The 18,836-nt window shown below is 42.3% G+C and overlaps 1 protein-coding gene across 11 annotated transcripts in view; it reads right to left on the reverse strand.

The window, feature by feature from the left end:
* znf536 (zinc finger protein 536) overlaps positions 1-18,836 on the reverse strand; it is a 364,930-nt gene that overhangs the window by 105,315 nt on the left and 240,779 nt on the right. For 10 of the 11 annotated variants that reach the window (XM_067596536.1, XM_067596502.1, XM_067596520.1 and 7 more), the window contains one exon: positions 11,669-13,959. In XM_067596536.1, coding sequence (XP_067452637.1) covers positions 11,669-13,958 — 2,290 coding nt within the window. In that variant the 5' untranslated portion in view covers position 13,959. Of the gene's footprint in view, positions 1-11,668; positions 13,960-16,738; positions 16,921-18,836 lie in introns of those variants that run through there. The other variant, XM_067596563.1, reaches the window with a different exon arrangement.

Raw genomic sequence — 18,836 nt, forward strand, 5'->3', positions numbered from 1 at the left:
TTACTACTGCGCCTGTATTGACCAGGAAAACCAACACTCTTATTTTTTGGCAGAAATGGGAAACAACACCGAGTGCAGGGAATTTAAAAAAAAAGATGCTGCCATAAATACTCACCAGCACAACAAAATGTGTAGTAATCTGTGGCTGAAAATAGTTCCCACACATGCACTATTTATTCCTGTTTGAGTGATGTTTGCTAAATATTACAGTGCCCAGCTGTAGGAAATGAGTGCACCTTTCAAAAAAAACAAAAAAAACAAAACACTTTATAGTTGTGACCAGTTCTTAAAGATTTATGTCTTCAGTAGGAACCAGTTAGAGATGGGAGGTTAGCCCTCCGCTAACTTGAATGGGAAAAATACTTAAATCTTCTGGACTTTCCAAATGTGATCAGATCGAATGGATCAAATTCTGAGTCATTAAACAGGGGTTGTGACGCTCAAAAAAATGTATCCACCGTTTTACAGCTGCTCCTTTTCCCATGATTGTGCATTCACTTGCATCGGTGAATTAATGAGTTCCACCCACTCCCACTGATTCACACGATTAGGCCACCGGATGTTGATGGAACGAAAAAGGTGGAACTCAACTGCAAGGGCAGTGCAGCACCCGGACAGTCTACAGCGTGCACAAGCTAGAGTTATCTTGTAATACATCTTCACAAAAGGCAGCGGTGCCAAGCATTTTTTGATTTAATGACTAAATAATTACCTTTGTGAGACAACTCAGTCACTCAGAGACAAACTCTAGCAGTAACAAATGAGACCAGCTGACCAACACACAATTTATTTACACAACTTAAACCAACTCTGAGATGAAGAAAATGACTCTTATACAAAATATTGGTGAGAAATAATCGTATTGATTTACAATTATTTCTATATATTTCCATTTCCTGTCATTGTGCTTAAAGGACTTGAACCGCAGTCAGTCCCATATATGATAAGAATGGTATCCGTAGCAACACAGTCTGCTAATCAGAAATTACAGACTGAAATTACAGGCATGATTGATCAGTCAAAATCCAGTAGTAGTAAACTACTAAAAAGGGACAAATTAAAATTCATGGACGGTTACTGACTGTGGCATGGAAGTTGTGGGTGAGTGAGTGATTCGTGCTGCCTGACTTAGACCTTCAGCTCCAGGCAGGCAGAGCTAATACTGTGTTGAAACAAGTGCCAAAGTGGTTGTTTTTCTCACAGGGCTAGGATAATGTAGTAATTAACTTGCTACATTTCCACAAATACAGCTAATATAAGAATTGCACAATAGTGACATGTTGTCTCGCCTCATCTTCACAGTTCGCACTAGCTAGCTAGCCTGTAGGAGGGGCCAGTCAGCGCACGAGTTAGTGGAGTGCAGGTCTAGTCACTCTCGAGTCAGTGAAGAGTTGTTTGTTTCGAACGATTCGTTCACATCATTAGAATCAATGGACTTGGTGCCCAGAACCATAGACACAGTAGAGAAGTCAACAAGTATCGAGATGTGGGCTAATTAATGTTTGTTTTGGTATCGGAATTTGTTAAGATAAATATAGAATACCATCAGCTTTTAGAATCGACCTAAGCAGGCCTTTCCACATACTTGCCTGTAACCTGTATTCAGTTGCTTAGTAAAGCTCCATAACACCACAAACACATACTCCAAGTGCCTGGTCATATCCCATATACCCCCTTTTGCCATGTTGTTGAAAGGCAAGCCTGAAAATATCCTTGGTCTCAGGTCTGGATATTAAGAGTGTTGATTAGATATATGAGTTTGCCATTTGCCCACGGAGCGTGGAGTTCTCTCCGACAGAACTGGGGACCATATGGCTGGTGAGAGATTTCCCCCCTCTCTTCCTCTTCGCGCAGCCTGACAGCTGGATGGCTGCTAACTGGGGACGAGGAGGCTTGGCAGCTGCAGCTGAGAGCAACGCTTTGATGCCGCTCACCCTTTTTCACTTCTCTCTCTCTTCCTCCTCCTCTCTCTCTCTCTCTCTCTTCCTCCTCCTCCTCTCTCTCTCTCACACACACACACACACACACACACACACTCAGAAGAACCCACATGCCCACTACTAACCAGTAAACTTATGTAAACTTTCTACAGGTTGGACCAGAGAGACAACAGGAGGTGGAACTGAGCATAGAAAGTCATTGCTGAATTTTGCAGGTGTTTTCATAGATTCAATCAATTTCATCTGATTCAGTTTCCCTTTACTTGAAATGTTTACAACTAGTTTTGGTTGTTTCATCAGTTTAAACGACTCAACAACTTTTGGAGGAATGAGGTTTTTAATTGCCTCTCTTTATATTACAATTAGGACAAAGGATGAAAAATATATATTTTTTGCTTTCCAAGATGTGTGAATCTGCCGTCGAAAAAGATGACATTGTGAGGGACGGAAGGAGGGAGGGCACCCATGGGTGAGAGGTGGTGGTGGTGTTGGGGGTTGCGGTAAGGTGGAGTAGAGAAGAGGAGGAAGAGGAGGAGGGTGAAAAGGCCTCTGGGAACACATTAAGATGTACAGCTGGCAAGTACAAAAAAAGTCAGAGATTTTTGATTTTCTGCGTCTCCACTCATGTTGTTCTGTTTTTTGTTGTTTTTTTTTTTTTTCCTTTTTGTACTTTGACTCAAAGGAATCTTTCATCATTTCTTAAACAAAAAAAAGAAAGACTCCTTTGGATGTTTAGATGCAGATACCTGGATGCTTTGTGCAATATGAAAGAAAACTCCATTCTTTCGAATAAAAGTGTAACAGCAGGCAGGCGTTTTTTGTTATTTGGGGTTTTTTTTTTTTATCTTAAATCTCATTTGCACCATGTTTTAGCACATTTATCTTTAATGAAAATTACTTTAAATACAGAGTATATGATGTTTTTAATTGAGTTCACTCTAGACAATAATGTCTCTCTTTGAAAGGAAGAAAATTTCTTTGTACATTTACAACCATTATACCAACTTTTCTCTGCACTCCTGCAACTCTGATGACAAAACCATCAGCTTATACTCAGTCCTGCACAAAAGGGTAAAATGCAACAGTACATGTTACTGTAAACCTCCAGTTAGAGTCCACAGATGTTATTCAAAATGTCAGTATACAGTAGGTTCAGTGAGCCTTTCCTTTAAAACTCATTTTCAACGATGCTTATCCTCCCTTCTTCTACGTTCACTCTGTTCTCCACTTTCAAAGGCACCATCTTTAAAGCACCATCTCTTGGACTATTATATCAGATGATCTCCCTCTCTGTTTCTATCTATCCTTCCTTCCTCTTTTACTCTTTTCATGCTCCCTCTTGTGTTCAGGCGCCGCCTGATCCTAGCCTGCCCACTCCTCTGTACCGCTTGCCCCCATGCCCTTCTCCATTTTTTCCCCTCCTCCTCCTCCTCCTCCTCCTCCCTCACTTCCTCCTCCCCTCACTCATTTTGCCTTTACTGTATCCCCCCACCCTTGCACTATATCCATCTCACTCTCTCCTCCTTTCTTTCCACCAGCCAGCTCCTCCCATGCCTCCTCTTGCTGAAGGCCCCCTGTTGCTGCCTGCTATCAACCAGCTCTGAACTGGTGAATATGGTGCAGGAAGGGGGAGCAGGGAGAGAGAAGAGAGGAGAGGAGAGGAGAGGAGAGGAGAGGAGAGGAGAGGAGAGGAGAGGAGAGGAGAGATGTATAAGAGCATGAGGACAGAGGAGAGAGGAGAGCGGAGTTTGGCTGGAGCCAAGAGGAGAGCAGCTGGGCACGGCTAACAGGGAATGATAATGACCTCAGAAATCTGCTGTTCGCTCTACAACAATAGGGTGCTCAGTCGCCTGGAAAATTGTGTTCATCAGCTAGCTCTGCTCACTTACTAATTGACATTGCCAAATATTTTAAGAACAATTGGAATGTGGCAGGGGGAGAGAGTGAAAAAAAACGAAAGCTCAGAGATCTTAATCCCTGGACTTAATTCCTCTCTCACTTTTCCACCCGTTTTGCTTCTCTCTTTCTCTCTCTCTCTCTCTCTCTCTCTCTCTCTCTCTCTCTCCCTCTCTCTCTCTGTGTCTCCCTCTCTCCCTCTCTCTCTCTTTGTGATGAGGAGATAGCTACAACTAAGAAAGAAGCACATTTTTCATGTCGCTTTCTGCTCTCATGTCAGCACCCTGATGTTGACACAAAAGGCTTTTTATGTGACCTGTCAATGGGGTTAAGAAGAGGAGATTGAGAGGGGGAGGAGGAGGAGGGAGGGCGGCAAAATTAGAGTATGACGGAGCGAGGGGGAGAGAAAGAGAGAACAAGAGAATGAGGGAGAGGAAAAAAAGAACAAGAGATTCCTCAGTCATGGTATCACATGTCTGGCCCTCCATTTTTAATGAGGCAAAGGTCAATGTATTCTCTTGCTCTTTCACGCACAGGAGGAACCCCAATCATGCCCAAGTTAACTTGTTCAAACAAAACCCCCCCCCACTCCACTCCCTCCCCACCCTCCATCACCCACTCCACACAACCACCCCCGCCGCCCAGCCCAGCCCGGCCCGGCCACCTACCATCCAGTGCCATCCATTTGCATTCCCTGACCGAGAGCCCTGCCTCATTTCACAGGAATCCTGCATTGACGGAGTCAGACAGCTGTCACCAGACAGAGAAAGGGAACTTGGCGTTCACCCTCTTTCAGCTTCGCCCTCCCCTCCATCCCTCCAACCCTCTGTTAAGCACACACATAAACAATCAAAAGAAGAGAAACTGTTTAGCTAGTGTAGAGTTTCGCTCGGTAGTTTCGACTGAAGGAGGAACAAACGCTTGTTTAGCCCGGATGTGTGCATTTATATGTGCATCGTGGGGTTGAGGCTGGGTAAACACACTCCCAACATTAGCACAAGTTGTGACTGTGATGTTAATTTATGTCTTTCTTTCTCTGTCACTTTTCTTTTTTTTTTTTCTTTTTTTTTTAAGGCTTTCCTCCGTCACTTTTGAGTCTCTTCTCCGGCATGTTCAATCGACTTAAGTTTCTCCTGCATTTCAAAACTGTAGTAAGGAGTCACGAGTCACCTTCGCTCTCTCTATTCTTGCTCAGTTTTAGCAATGACACCGGAGAAGATAGCTTGTTGATGTATTAAGAATATTAATATGCAAACAGTCTACCTGACGGAGTAAGGCAGCCTTCTGTTATGGAAAGATAAATATTATGTTTTAATTATAAAAACATAAAACAGAAATGGGGAAGACAGAAGTAGATGGAGGGTGTGTGTGTGCGTGCGTGTGTGTGTGTGTGTGTGTGTGTGTGTGCCAAGGAAGCTTGTTCCAGGAGAAAGGTAAGCTATGTTTTGGCAAAGATTTGGAGTTGAAAAGAGTGGATGGCATAATGCGATGCTGTTTACTGAGGAATGTGATGCCCTGTCATCTCTCTCTTTTTCTCACTCCACTCAGTCTCTCCCTTCTGGATTGCCTGTGTCATTTTTTCATCGCCTCTCCTTCACTCTCTCAACAGTCCATTTTTTCCTTTTTTTTTTCTCCCTGTCCTGGCTTCATAACCAAGCGGGGAATCCTAACGTGATCATTAAGACATAAAACGGACTGATAAATGTTTCATAAGGACAAGGCTAGCCACTGATAGCCACCCAGGAATACTGAGGCGCAAACCCAGGCTCGCAGTCCTTCCCTCGATCAAACACACTCGTTCGGAATACAATTGGAATTTTAAAATATCTAAAAAGCCTCGGCTAATTCCCACCATGGGTAATATTTACAAATTGAGTCTGAGAGACGGGGTTGGAGAGAGAGAGAGAGAGGGAGAGGGAGAGAGCAAGAAAGGAAGAGAGAAATCAAATGAACTGTGCAAGGAAAAAGAGAAAGAAGAACAGAGAAATAAATTGGCCTTTTATATTGTGCAAGCGTGTACAAAAATACTAAGTCTGCATTTATCCGAGACATGTCAATCAGCGCAGCACACTGACAATTAGTGCGTTTGAATAGAACTTTTATCATTTACCAGACACCAGAGTCCTGACCTACTGTACAAAAATACAGCTCGGGGAATGAATGTGCCTGTAACACAATGACTGTCTATTTAAGTTTGGTGACACATAAAAAATACAGATATGACAGGCCAGACTCCTTCAAATGAGTGGGGGGTAGAAAGCTCAGGTTTTGTAACAACTGAGTTCTCTGATTATAGAGAAAAGAAGAATAGTGTGAGGGGGGAAATAGTAGAGGAACGGATGTCAATTACAAAGAAAAAGTAATTTATGCAGAGGGAAGAGACTGAAAAAAAAAAAGCGAGAGGCGTAATTCATTATTTTTTAATGCACATAGTTTTACACACACATATATTATGATGTACACACTCTCAGAGGACTGGCCTCATTTCAAAGTGTTGGCTGCAGTGTGAGGTGGCATACAGTAAAGAGGTATATTACTTATTCCAGGAATCATCAGCCACAACAAGTCAGCTCTACTCTGTTTATTCTCTGAGATTTAAGTGAGCAGGTTTTATTGTTCTAGTCTTTGCTCGCAGCATATTTACATTTTACAGAATGTGTTTTTTCTGATTTTGTTTTATCAGGGACTGGTTAACCCATGAGGGGAAGGGGGGGCAGGGAAAAAATTGAGCTTTTGGCCACTATTGAGCCCTACCACCCACATTACTCTCACCCTTTTTACCCAGAGACCCAGCAACCACCCAGCATTCCTATACTGGAACACTACCATTCTAGTTTTCTTGGATGGTAATCTAGTTGTGAACATAACTATTGTTTGTATGAATTTTTCTCTTGTAATTAAAACTGTAAGGTCAGCTATTGTAATCATCTCTTCTAGAAAACATAGATAGACTAAAGGAATGTTCTCGTTCACACCAGTGAGCATCGCTCGCTCACACCATGAGAAAATGTGGTTAATTAACAGATCTGGCAAGTCGCAAAAATGTTGATACTTGAGCGTACGAGTAAAATGTTCAGTGACAATGTATTGCATTTCTTCTGCCTAAATATCCGATCACACAATACAATTAAAGTCTGCAGTAATTTGAAGCACAAGACATGATGTGTTTAATACCATTTAAACAACCAAGATGCTTTTGTTGCCTAAACCTAACCACACACAGGACACAGAGATATGAACCCCTGGTCTCTGGTGTCAGCATCCTGAGTTTCATTCGCCATCTACCTCGACCTCCTCCCTCCAATTCCAGTGTGCTACATAAATGTAATTCCTCATTTGTTCGAAAAAAAAAACACTGCCTGTGAACATAACCCAGGCAGCGATTACATTTGTCAGTGCAGTGTAATGGGAAAATAAGTAGTGTATAAACCTAATTTCTAGGAGACCAAGTTGGTTGATCGCACGTCAAAAACTATCCATCCTTCTTCCCAAACTGGAGGAATAAGACACGGTTGCACCACAAAGTGAAAGGATTTGATGGGACTGTTTAACTGTTTAATATCTGTATCTTTGACTCTACCCGCTGATATTTACCTCAGTTGAGACTGCATTCACAGCAGGCCTGCCTTCTGGACATATTTACCAAACTAAAACAAGTTTAATCTATATAGTCACTGTATGTGTACAGCATGCCAAGGCGGATAACTGTCAGTTGATTTTGGTTGTTTGATTAATGTCCAATTTTGTAAGATCATTTAGTTTTAACACCTTTATTCTTTTAGTTTATATTTTTTTTCCCCTCACATATTCCTAAACAAAGTTGTATTTAATTACCACAAGCTAGTTGACACCCTTCAAAAAACACTGGAGGCTATACACATAATGGTAAGCAAAGACATACAAATCTGTCTTTGGTTAAATCTTACAGGATGTCAAAGATTTTCAGAAACAGGATGCAGAAAACTTGGTAGATAAAGCAACTGACCTGACACTGAGTAGTACTTTCATTTTGCTCAGGAAATGTCTTTATATGGAATGTAGTCACAGCCTAATTATCTTTTTGATCTTTCATAGTGAAAGAATATCCTTTCTTAAATGCCTTTGTCATATTGCTAGTATTGATTACTCATTGAATAATATTAGCTGATAAAAGTTAGCTGGATTGAGTTTGTCACCATGGGTATTCATAGTAGTCTGGATCTTGGTCAACTCCACTTTATTCCTGTTTTAATGACACAGTAATTACACTGTAACAGTTTGTCTGTATGTGTAATTACGCCCCCATTGTAACGACGCAATTAGATGAATATCCACGCTTTATAACCTAAGGCGTCAAGTCGGCAAATCCAATTTCAATTTGTATGGAGCAAGCATTTTGCCTGCTTGTTTGAGCCGCGGTAAAGACCCAGGGATATGCAGGCTAATCCTCGCCATGTTAAAACGCTGTTCCTCTTTAAAAAAAAAAAAATGTAGACATGAGGGATTCTCTGGAAAGAGAGAAAGAGAAAAAAAGAACCGGGGGAGTATACAGAGTCTTTTACAGCCAGGAGCCAAGAGGTGGGAGTGGGGTTTAGGGGTAGGGGGAAGGTTGCAGAGGTACTTGTAAGGAGGACTTCTGCTGCTTTAGGCCTTGCACGCATGTAGCAAAGCCTGTTTTTTACACATTCAGCTACATTTTGCCTGTACAGTGGCAGCAGAATGGAGAGACGCCATCGTGCAAAATGAGGATTTTCAATGGTGGGTTATTTGCATGTAAGAGCTGCCAAAAGAGGGCCCTGCTTTCCATAGAGCTGCGCCTTTTCAGATTTGTGATGAGTTATATTCAATGTGGTCTACCTGTTGCTCAACCTTTCTACCACAACTACAGCACACAACAGCTCCTGTAGTGTTTCTCTAAACATAGTTTCTTTTAGACTCGAGAATTGCAGGAAACAATGATGCTGAAGTGAAGTCAGTCCAAGGATAACCAAACAAAAAAATAAAAAAATAAAAAAAGATGATGATGATGATGATGATGATGGGCATAAATGTAATTACTTCTTTGTTTTCTTTAAAGAAATAGTTGTATTGAATAAGAGACATGTTCAAGGTTAGCTGCTGAGCTATGCTGCAATAAGGAAAGGAAGGTCTTTAAAGGACATCTCTGACAGAAGCCTTTGTTTTTCTGCTCTTTTTCTTCCTCACTTCTCTCTTTTTTCACTCATTGCTTTTAAACAAGTGCCGTCTCAAAGACAAAAGCGGTGGAGTTGACCTTCTTTCACAGTTGAGATGTTATTGTTGATTACTATAATTCAAGTTTAACTCAAAATTGCTGTGGGTAGGTGGCGGGGCAGAGGCTCACACATACACAAGCGCACTCGTGCAGGTGCGCACACATACACTTTCATACAGAGAATTACAAGGCCTCCTTTTTTACTCAGTAAAAGCTGAAAGTCTGAGATATTAAGATAAAGACAATAGTACAGTGGCCACATCCTGTTCACTGCGGAAGAGAGTGATATGCACACATACTGTAAAGCATACACCCCACACACACACACACATGCACACACACATGCACACACAACAAACATGCATGCAGAGAAGCATGACACCTTTCTCCACATGAGACTCAGACACTTTTTTTCTCACACATCAAAGCTTCTAATTTGAGAGTCCCTGAGCTCCAAATGTGAATCACATTGTCTAAGTTGTGAAGAAAGACAAGTTTCGCTTCTTCTGATTAAAAAACAGGAAGTAGCAAAACAAGCATATTTAACATTTTTAATGTCAAATCTGTTTACTTCTCGCTTTTTTTTTTTTTTTCTCAGCAGAACTGCATCCCTTTCTATTCAGATCAGTGCTTGCCTAATCATTTTTATTCCTTTCTTCTCTGCAAATCTATTTTCCACCTTTGCCATGCTCTCTAGCAGTAAGCTACAGTTTGACATCCTATTCTGGCGCATATACTCACAAAGCTCTACAATAACAATGGGAGGAGAGCCTTTCAGATATGACAGTGGCAGATTTACAGAAAGCTTCAATAGTCCCACAGTATGAAGCAGCGTAGCCTCTGACTGAGCACCGGTCTAAGGGTGAGACATAACACCTGTACAAAAACCACACACACACACACGCTCACTTAGAAACACTTAGTCAGACAAACACAATAGGAGGCGGTCCAGCGGTTCTCTTGTGCAAACTTGATGATACGCTATCTTAATTTGTTTCTGTACTTACATTTCTATCTTTAATCCTACCTTCCTTCCTCAAAGATGTTGCCCGATGGGGGAGATTTAACCACTGAACTACACTGAATGCATTCCTTTGTGTTTTGCTAACATGTGGTGGTAAATACTATTGGTTTTATTTGTCAAGTGTTATTTTAATTTGATTTTTTTTTTTTTTTTTTTTTTTTTTGGTATACTGCACACTGGATGTTAATACAGTACTTCTAAAGTTGTTGAAACGCCACAAGCTGTACTCATCAGATTCAAAGTGCTTGAGTCAAAAGAGACAGACAGAGAGAGAGATGCAGAGACAGAGAGAGAGAGAGAGAAACTTCCAGCATTAAAATTCAGAAGATAATTACATCCGCTACACCCCCACGCTGTTGAGAAAGTGTTATGTTTAATAGTCTCTATAAAGAAAATAGGTTTTTATCTCGCTCTCATTTTCATTAATTCCTAATTGGGGTGGGGGGTTGTCTGTTATTATTTCTTAGATTAAAATAAACATAGCCTGTCCCATGTTCAAACCCATCACACTACACGGGCATGATAAGGACTTCATGCCTCTGTGAATAAATAAACAATTTCGTCTCCACTGGTGGAATTAAGTTGCTTACAGCCTTAAGCTAAGCCACTCTGATTTATATTTATATTTATTTATATTTTTTCTCAAAAGACTTAAAAGCACATCCCTGCTTTTGCAAATGAAGTTCACCAGTTTTTTTTTTGACCTGCTTTATATGTATATCTTTAATTAGTGTCTTGTTTAGCTTAAACCGACTGATTATCGCATAGTCGTGACCTAATTACCGCGCACGCTTCTTAACTCCGGCATAGTGCCCTGAGGAGCAAGCGAAAGTTACCTTTAAAAACTTGTGTAATCATTAGCAACGAGCCTCCCTTAATCCCACTAAACATACACTTATCTAGCCCCGGCCGGCCTGTGTTTGCTGGGTAAGGAGAGGGGAGGGGTATAGTTGTCTCCAACGTGTTTATTAAAGACATTTATTAATCGCTGTGGTTAAAACGAGTTCGTCCCTATGCTCCCAGTCTTTACTCATGCTCCATAGGGATCTAGGCTGCTAACCTCCAAACATGGATGCAATGGTGAGACAGGTCTCTCCCTGGATTGTGTTCTCTGGAGTCCTCTGTTTGGCTTAATGTGAATGGTAGCAACAACACTGCAGTGTCAAGGGAAATTTCTTACCATGTCCAGCATAAGAACTTAAGAGGAAACGGAATGTACAATGTATAGATTTCTGTCTGTATGTGTGTAAAGTATCCTAAACTGTATAAGCAAACTTCTCTGAGGGGGTGTGTGATGGATATTTGAACAAAGGCATTAAGTATTTTAGTTATGTGAGGAATGTGTGGCTTTGAGTCTTCAGTGGGTATTTGAGTTATTTTTCTTTCCCTTTTAAAGAGATAGATTTGACACATTGACATACACACATATCTATACACTTAAAGTGATTTTCAGTGGAAACTAAGACAGTAACATTGAATTAAAGAAGGAAACATAATTCCCAAGTGTATGTCATGAGATAAAATTTAGATCCCTTTATCCACGGACTGACCAAAAAATACAAGTGGCTATCACTCATTCTGTCTTTTTTTTCTTACCTGAAGATGGTGAGGAGGGATGTGGGCTGTCATCCTGGACACTTCCAGTCTGGGAGTGTCCTCCTCCAGCTCCGCTCTCCTCTGTCACATTGGATGATCCAGGGGTGGTGGAGCGGCTGATGGACTGGGATTCGGGATCACTGGCTGATCCACGGCGTTCGTCCAGACCTTGTTGCTGGATCGCTTCCTCGATGCCTCTCCTGTCTTTGCCGTGGATGCGTGAGTGGACAACCATCTGATGGTAGGTTCTGAAGACTCGGCCACAGTCAGGGCACTCTGAAGGCTTCTCCTTCAGGCTGGAGAGACCGTAGTCAATGTTGGGGCTTCCCAAGCCAGCCAGGCCGCCGGGAGTCTCTACACCACCATGGTGAGACATCAAGTCACGGTGACTGTCAAAGCCTCTTCCATCCTCCTTCATGGACATCGTGGCTCCACTTGCAGCCTTGGATCCCTGCAAGGCCTCAGAGAGCTGCTTATGCTTGGAGCTATCAGTGGAAGTAATCATGGAGTAGTCTTGTTTCTCCTTAGAGAAGGATGCCATGGCACCAGCACCACTCATCTCATCTTCCTGCCCAGGGATTATATGGTGCTGGTGTTGCTGCTGCTCCTTAGGCATGAAAGCCCTGTCCATAGCCATACCACGAGCCATTATCTGCCAGGCTTGGTAGCTATTGAGGGAATCCATCTCTGCCACTTTTGCAGCTGCCTGGAGGCGTTCCATGCAGCTCGACTTGAGTGGTGGCACAAGGTTGAGACAACCAAGAAGTGAGCGCTTCTCATTTTCGCCCAGCCCATGGCCCATACCTGCTGCCATTGGCCCCAACAACTTCCCTAACATCTCCTTTTCCTTCATGGCTATCCCTGCTTTAGCCAACATTTGGTGCTGCTCACTCAGGCCCTGTTTGTCTGGTGAAAGGAAGCCTCCCTGAAGACAGGAGATGTAGCGAGAGTAAAGGTTGGCGTGAGCTTCCTGAGCCAGGTTGCTCATGCTGTTGACAGAAGCCATTTCCTGCTCACTGGGCTGGGGTGGCTTGCTCTTAATGGCCAGCTTATTCAGATGCACCTTCATATGATTCTTGAGGAACCACGGTTCCTTGAAGCGGCGGCCACAGATTTGGCAGCAGTGTTCAAAGGAGTCCTTGTGCTTGCGCATGTGGCCCTTGAGGAACCAGGCTTGGCTGAAAACCTGGCCACACACATCACAGCGGAATTCAGTGGCTGGCTGCATACCGCCGGCACCACCAGCACCCTGGCCCTGTGTGTTCTCAGCTGTAATGTGGGCCTTCTCCACATGACTTATCAGATCCTCTTCATGGGAGGCAGCAAACTCGCACAATGTACATTTGTAGGGTTTGTGGAGTATGCGGATGTGGCGGTCCAGCTCCTCACGCTTCTTGAACTTCCCTTTGCAGAAGGTGCAGCGGAAGCCGGTGGTCGGGTTGAGGGACTGTTCATCTTGGGTGCCAGCCGGTTTGGGTGAAGAAGAAGGCTGGGAAATAGTTTCTTGAGTGGCAAGGCTTGAGGGGGGGAGGAGGGCACAGGCAGAGCCTAGTTGCTGCTGTTGGGAGTTAGTGCTGCTGTTGAGGCTCAGATGGGGTGTCTGAGCTGTCTGGAGAAGACCTCCACTCCCTCTCATCTGCTTGTCCCTCAGGATGGCCCTCTCCTCTAGCTCATGGAGCAGCCTGTTCTCCTCACGGACACGGCCGCGCCCCTTACCAAGGTTCCCGAGCTTGTGGGTGCGGAGGTGGATCTTCAAGTTGCCCTTTTGAGCTGCTCGGTGATCACAGTAGGGACACTTGAAGGGCTTCTCTCCTGTGTGTGTGCGCATATGCAGTGACAGGATGCTGTTAAAACGGAAGCGCTTGCCGCACAATGGGCACGGATACTTCCTGTTCTTGCGGGCGTCGTCTTCAATATCATTCATCTGGGACATGATGCCCAAGTTCTGGCCATTGAGAAACTGCTGCAGGTCAACACGCCCGTTCAACCCACTTAGTGCTCCTGCATCAATGTCTCGGTTGAGCTGATTGGCTAACAGTGCCATCTGACTGCTGATAGGTTGACTGGCCAGGGCTGCGTGGTGGGTCTTCTCATCCAAAGGCGTGGCTGCCTTCTCTTCAGGAATCTGCTGCGGGCGATGTAGGTCAGGAAAGGCGTGTCCTAGCTGGGCAGTAAGCTGGTGAAGTTTTTGACTGATAGGGTAGCGGCCATTTAACACTGCACTGCTCAGATGGGCATCAGCGTCAGGCACCGCTGACGACACACCAAGGCACAAACTAGAGTCCTCCATCCTGTAAAACCAGACAGAGAGAAATGCAAAATGAGACAAATATTCATCTCTACACATTTAAATGCAGAAGGATTTTTTGAATCACTATGAAACATTAGAAAATTATGCAGGTTTTAGAAAGAAAGTGCATTTAAAAAAAGTTCTGTATGCTAAGGTTAGTGATGGTATACTCCTCATGTTTGCTTTCCAGATTATAAATAGAATACTATCCAACCACATGTTCAGAACTAATTTGTTACTTCATTTAGAGAAACAACACCTGTGCTGTGTCACCCAGTAGTGGGAAATAAAATGTATTGTCTTTGATTCACAGAGCACTGTGTGGATTGTCAGCACCAAGGGCCTGGAGAAATGCTGCGACTCCTCAGAACTTTTTCAAAATGTAACACCATTTTGGATGGAATAATTACTCTGTAAACACAGTGAGCAGTGTATAATTAAGCTACTTGTGCCCATCCTATCAGAATTCCTCCAATTACACGCCTTAATGAAACGGAGCAACGGCATTGTCAGGAAGCCACCGCAATACTACAATTATGATATTAACAATAGCACTTAAAACCAAGGGGTTACTCCAGTAAACACAACACTCTTATCTTGGTGCCACGACACTTGTCTTGGCGCAATATTCCATTAAAGAGCCGCACTACATTTGATGTGAATCACTTTGCTCTCCCTCTGCCTCCTTCCAATCCCCCAACCCTCTCTCAGTCTTGTCTTCGTCTCTCTACCTAACTCTTTTACACTTTCCAGGTTAGAGAAAACAACAGTTGGTCATGTTGAAAGAGTTCCCAATTCATCCAAAGTGCTGTTGGTTGTATTTGTTCTATTACCTACTTCATGCCAGAGAATTTTATGCAATTTATACTGCGCTATAAGTGTTTTCATTTCATATGTGTAACATCAGTGAATAAACAAAAAAAAAAAAAGAATAACACTGGTTTTAATGCAGATCCATCTGTTCTCCAGATGGAGAGGTATAAACATCTATCTGCACACTTCCTCTGGCTGCTGGCAGGGGTCAAACCCTCAGAAACAATAACCACGGTTCTGCTTTGGTCAACAAAATATTGTATAATATCTCATTAAGCTGATTAGTATGCTGCCTGGTAACAGTGGCAGCCATCGTGCTATAACGCATGATTATAATCATCAAAAAATCCTTTCATGGAGAAGCAGTGTAAGGCACTGGCATTAGGTGAGTTCACTTTTAAGAGAAAGTGGGATCATTTTAGGGAGCTTATGGACTCAGTCTGGCAGTAATGGGGAACACCCACATTAAATATGTTCAATACACACTTTACAGGCATGAAGGGCAACTAAGGTTCCACCACACTGTCTTTCTTTTTGCTCTCTCTCCACCTACAGTATGTTCCTAAGGCATGGAGGACTCTACATTGTGCTTGGCTCATTTGTTTTCTCATTCATTTGAATTTTTCTCTCTCTTTTTCCTTCTCTCTCCCATCAGTAGGAGGTTAGTAGACATAAGGGGTGCCTGTTCTTTTAGCCACTGGCCCCTCCAACACATTGTTGATGGTGGATTCTTATCTTGTGGACATGAATTAGACACTGTGACTGGCTTCCACTTCTGTTTAAAGGAATGTGACAGTTGTGGGCTGCCCTTTGAATTCTCCTTATTTCTCCCCACAAGTATCATAAAGCAATTCAGCTGAATTCATCAAGAACATAATGGGCATGCTATGTTCTGCAGGCTTATGTGTTACAGCGAGACACGCTTCTGTCAAAGCCTACTTAAATTTATGACAGATCTTACGATCGTGTTCTCATGTGGCTTGAATAATGCTACACTCATCGAAGAAATAAAGCATTTTAAAAGCTTACAAATAAAAATTTTTATATATGAGCGAAAAAATATATATCAATACTGTATATATGTACATTTATTGTGAGAATAATATTGGAAGAGAACAGCAAGAGAAGATAAAACTTTGTTAGACTCCCTTAAATGTCTTAGGTTTTAAATTGTATTTATGTGACACCCCAGCTTCCATCACCAGGCGTGCTTATATTGGAGAAGACCTTATTTGAATGGGCCCTTTTTTTACAGAGGCGGCTGCCTTTTGGAATAGAAATCTGTGATTTAAACTAGGCTGATGAGCTGTTGCTCATTTGGGGAGATAGCAGCTTGCCCTTTTCTTCAATTTGATTTCTGCCTTTATCTTTAACATATAACAAAGGCAGATAGACAATGGAATAATGTGAAATGAACTGACGAATCCAGTTTGTGTTTTTTATAAACGTATCCTGGCTGACGAGCGTATGCAAATGAGGCACATTAATATGCTCGCCTTGCTCCCGAGTCATTTTATATTTTTTCCCCTGATTAAAAAGGACATTTCTTATGTGACATCCCCCCTCTGCTCATATCAACACACACATGCAAGGGAACTTGAGGGTGGTGTACAAGTAGAAACACGTACACACACACACACACACACACACACAGGCACACACACAGGCACACACACAGGCAAAGACACGCACTCAAACACAACCCTTTCACTACAGACAACAATTCAATATGCGAATGCCCTCTAAAAGACACGAGGAGTGTGTTGCAACTCACACAGCACTATCAAATGGCTGCCCACAGAAATCACATCAACAACTCTTTCTATTTTGACACCATCCTGACTGTTGCTGTTGCAGACCTCATGCAAAATATCCATCAAATGCACAGAAGACAAGAACTCTACACAATATTAATGTAAAACTATTAAGCTTTCTGAAGATAAAAGACTGAAGTTTGTCATTCTTACCGATTGTATTAAGGGAAGACTTGATGCCACTTTCTCCCTACTACGTCTCACTGTCTCTGCCATGGCTGTGTCGTCTTTTACACTCCGTTATGAGCAAACACATGCAACACTCTAGCTGTATACTCGTACAGTATCTATCTACCGTTATTCAAACCTGTACAGCCTTATCATTTCCTGGCATGTACAGCAATGCTGCCTCATTAAAACTATTGGCTCCTATGATACCTCTAAAACCACAAAGACTTCCTTTAGCATTTTCTCACGGAGGTTCAGTTGTTGTCTTTTTAGTTTGTGGTTTAATATTCAGCGAAGCACCACGTGCACTCATAAACACACCAAATCATCCACACATTCATACATGCACACATACACACAGACACAGAAAGTGATTTCACTCGGTTTCTCTTAATGCATTTTCCTCCCTGTTCTTTTTCTCTCCAAGCCTCAGCTTAATTATAAGTATCTGTAACACAATGGAAGTGTATTTCAGTCAGCATTTGAATGTGCTCAGTTCATTTCTGCCTTATCAATATTAGCATGCATCATAAATGCATAAGGGGTTTTATATGTGCTCCTCTCTAATTGTAACCATATAAATTATTGAAGTATATGAAAGACAGTTTCCTTATTAGGAATAGCTACCTATTATGAATTCATATTGAAATAAACAATCTGAATACAGTACTTCTGGATATACTGTCGGGCCTGTTGTCTGTTGAGTTTTGTCATAAAACTTTGCTCTGACATTTAAGACAAGAAGGGGGGAAAGTGAAGGATCGAAAAGCCATTAGTTGGACTTTACTTTGTTATTTTGTCATGTATCGACACAAAACCCATCGACTAATCACAATGCAATACCTCATTAAGTCCTAATGAACAAATTCATTGCATTAAACAAATCAATCATTATTCACAATGTGCTGAATTCCATCATATTTGCACCAAATCATTAATGAGACGAGGGGGGGGGGAGGGGGGGGTGCAGCAGCAGCAGTCTGATGTTGGAGGGACAATGTGGGTATTTACCATATGTTACATGTACTGAGAGTTGAATGCTAAATATTTAGTGATTGCACAAGCAGCAGGGACACTGCGCTCCATTCAAAAGCTGCAAGTGTGTTTTCAAAGTACAAACGGAGCCTCCTCGACATTTCAAAGATCAATTACCTCTGGGTAAAAGTTGGTTTAGTAAGAGCTGGTGCTTTGGTAGGTAGAACAGACCAGATATGAGTTTCTTTCGGGCTTGTGTTTTGTTTCTATTGCAGGTGGTCTTTGCAAGGCATCTAATTAATCCAATAAAAAGCTGCCTTGTTTTCCTTCCTCCCTCTCTTTCCCTCTCGCTCTTTGACTTCACTGCATTATTACTTTCTGTAATGAGGCGAAAACACTCTGAACTGCACATGGAAGACAGTCACACAAGCCCTGCCAGATTCAATCCTAACTCCATCCCATGCCTAGAGCCTCTTGATCAAAACTCATAACTCTGCACTATCAAAAAAAAGATATGAAGCTTCAAAAATGGATTGTTCTATTTTAAAGGGGGTGGAGGAGAAGGGGGGGGTTAGAGTTGCAGACATGGCTAAGATCAGATCTCATTCAATTTTGATTTTAAATATTGGGATGCTTTTTATCTTACAAATGCAGTATGAGCAAACATACGTATTTCTTTCAGGTGAAGATGAAGAAAGTATCCTTCATATGTACATATTTAGATTCACTTATTTTCTAGTACCTCTATCCTAAAGGGCTACTTCTTTGGGGAGGTGTTTCCAGCGGCCTAAAAGAGCCAGAGCTCTGATTGGCCTTCCCAAAATGCAAGGGGATTGGTCAGTTCCCCTCGAATCTCACACCAACTGCATTCTTATGGACCAATTCTTAGAGGACACCATCTAAACATGACCCTGGATTGACCAAAAAAAAGGGCACAAAACTAATTTTTTATATGAACAAAGAACATCCAAGAATTTCAAACTTCTGAATAACATTGAATTAAGATAACGCCCTGCTCCGCTTTAATGCAGAGACAAATAACAGCGAGGGAGGAATGATTTGATGAGAGCACAGACTCAATAGATCAGTGACAAATATGAATGAACAG

The sequence above is a fragment of the Thunnus thynnus genome, chromosome 1, assembly GCF_963924715.1.
Source record: "Thunnus thynnus chromosome 1, fThuThy2.1, whole genome shotgun sequence".
NCBI classification, from domain to species: domain Eukaryota; kingdom Metazoa; phylum Chordata; class Actinopteri; order Scombriformes; family Scombridae; genus Thunnus; species Thunnus thynnus.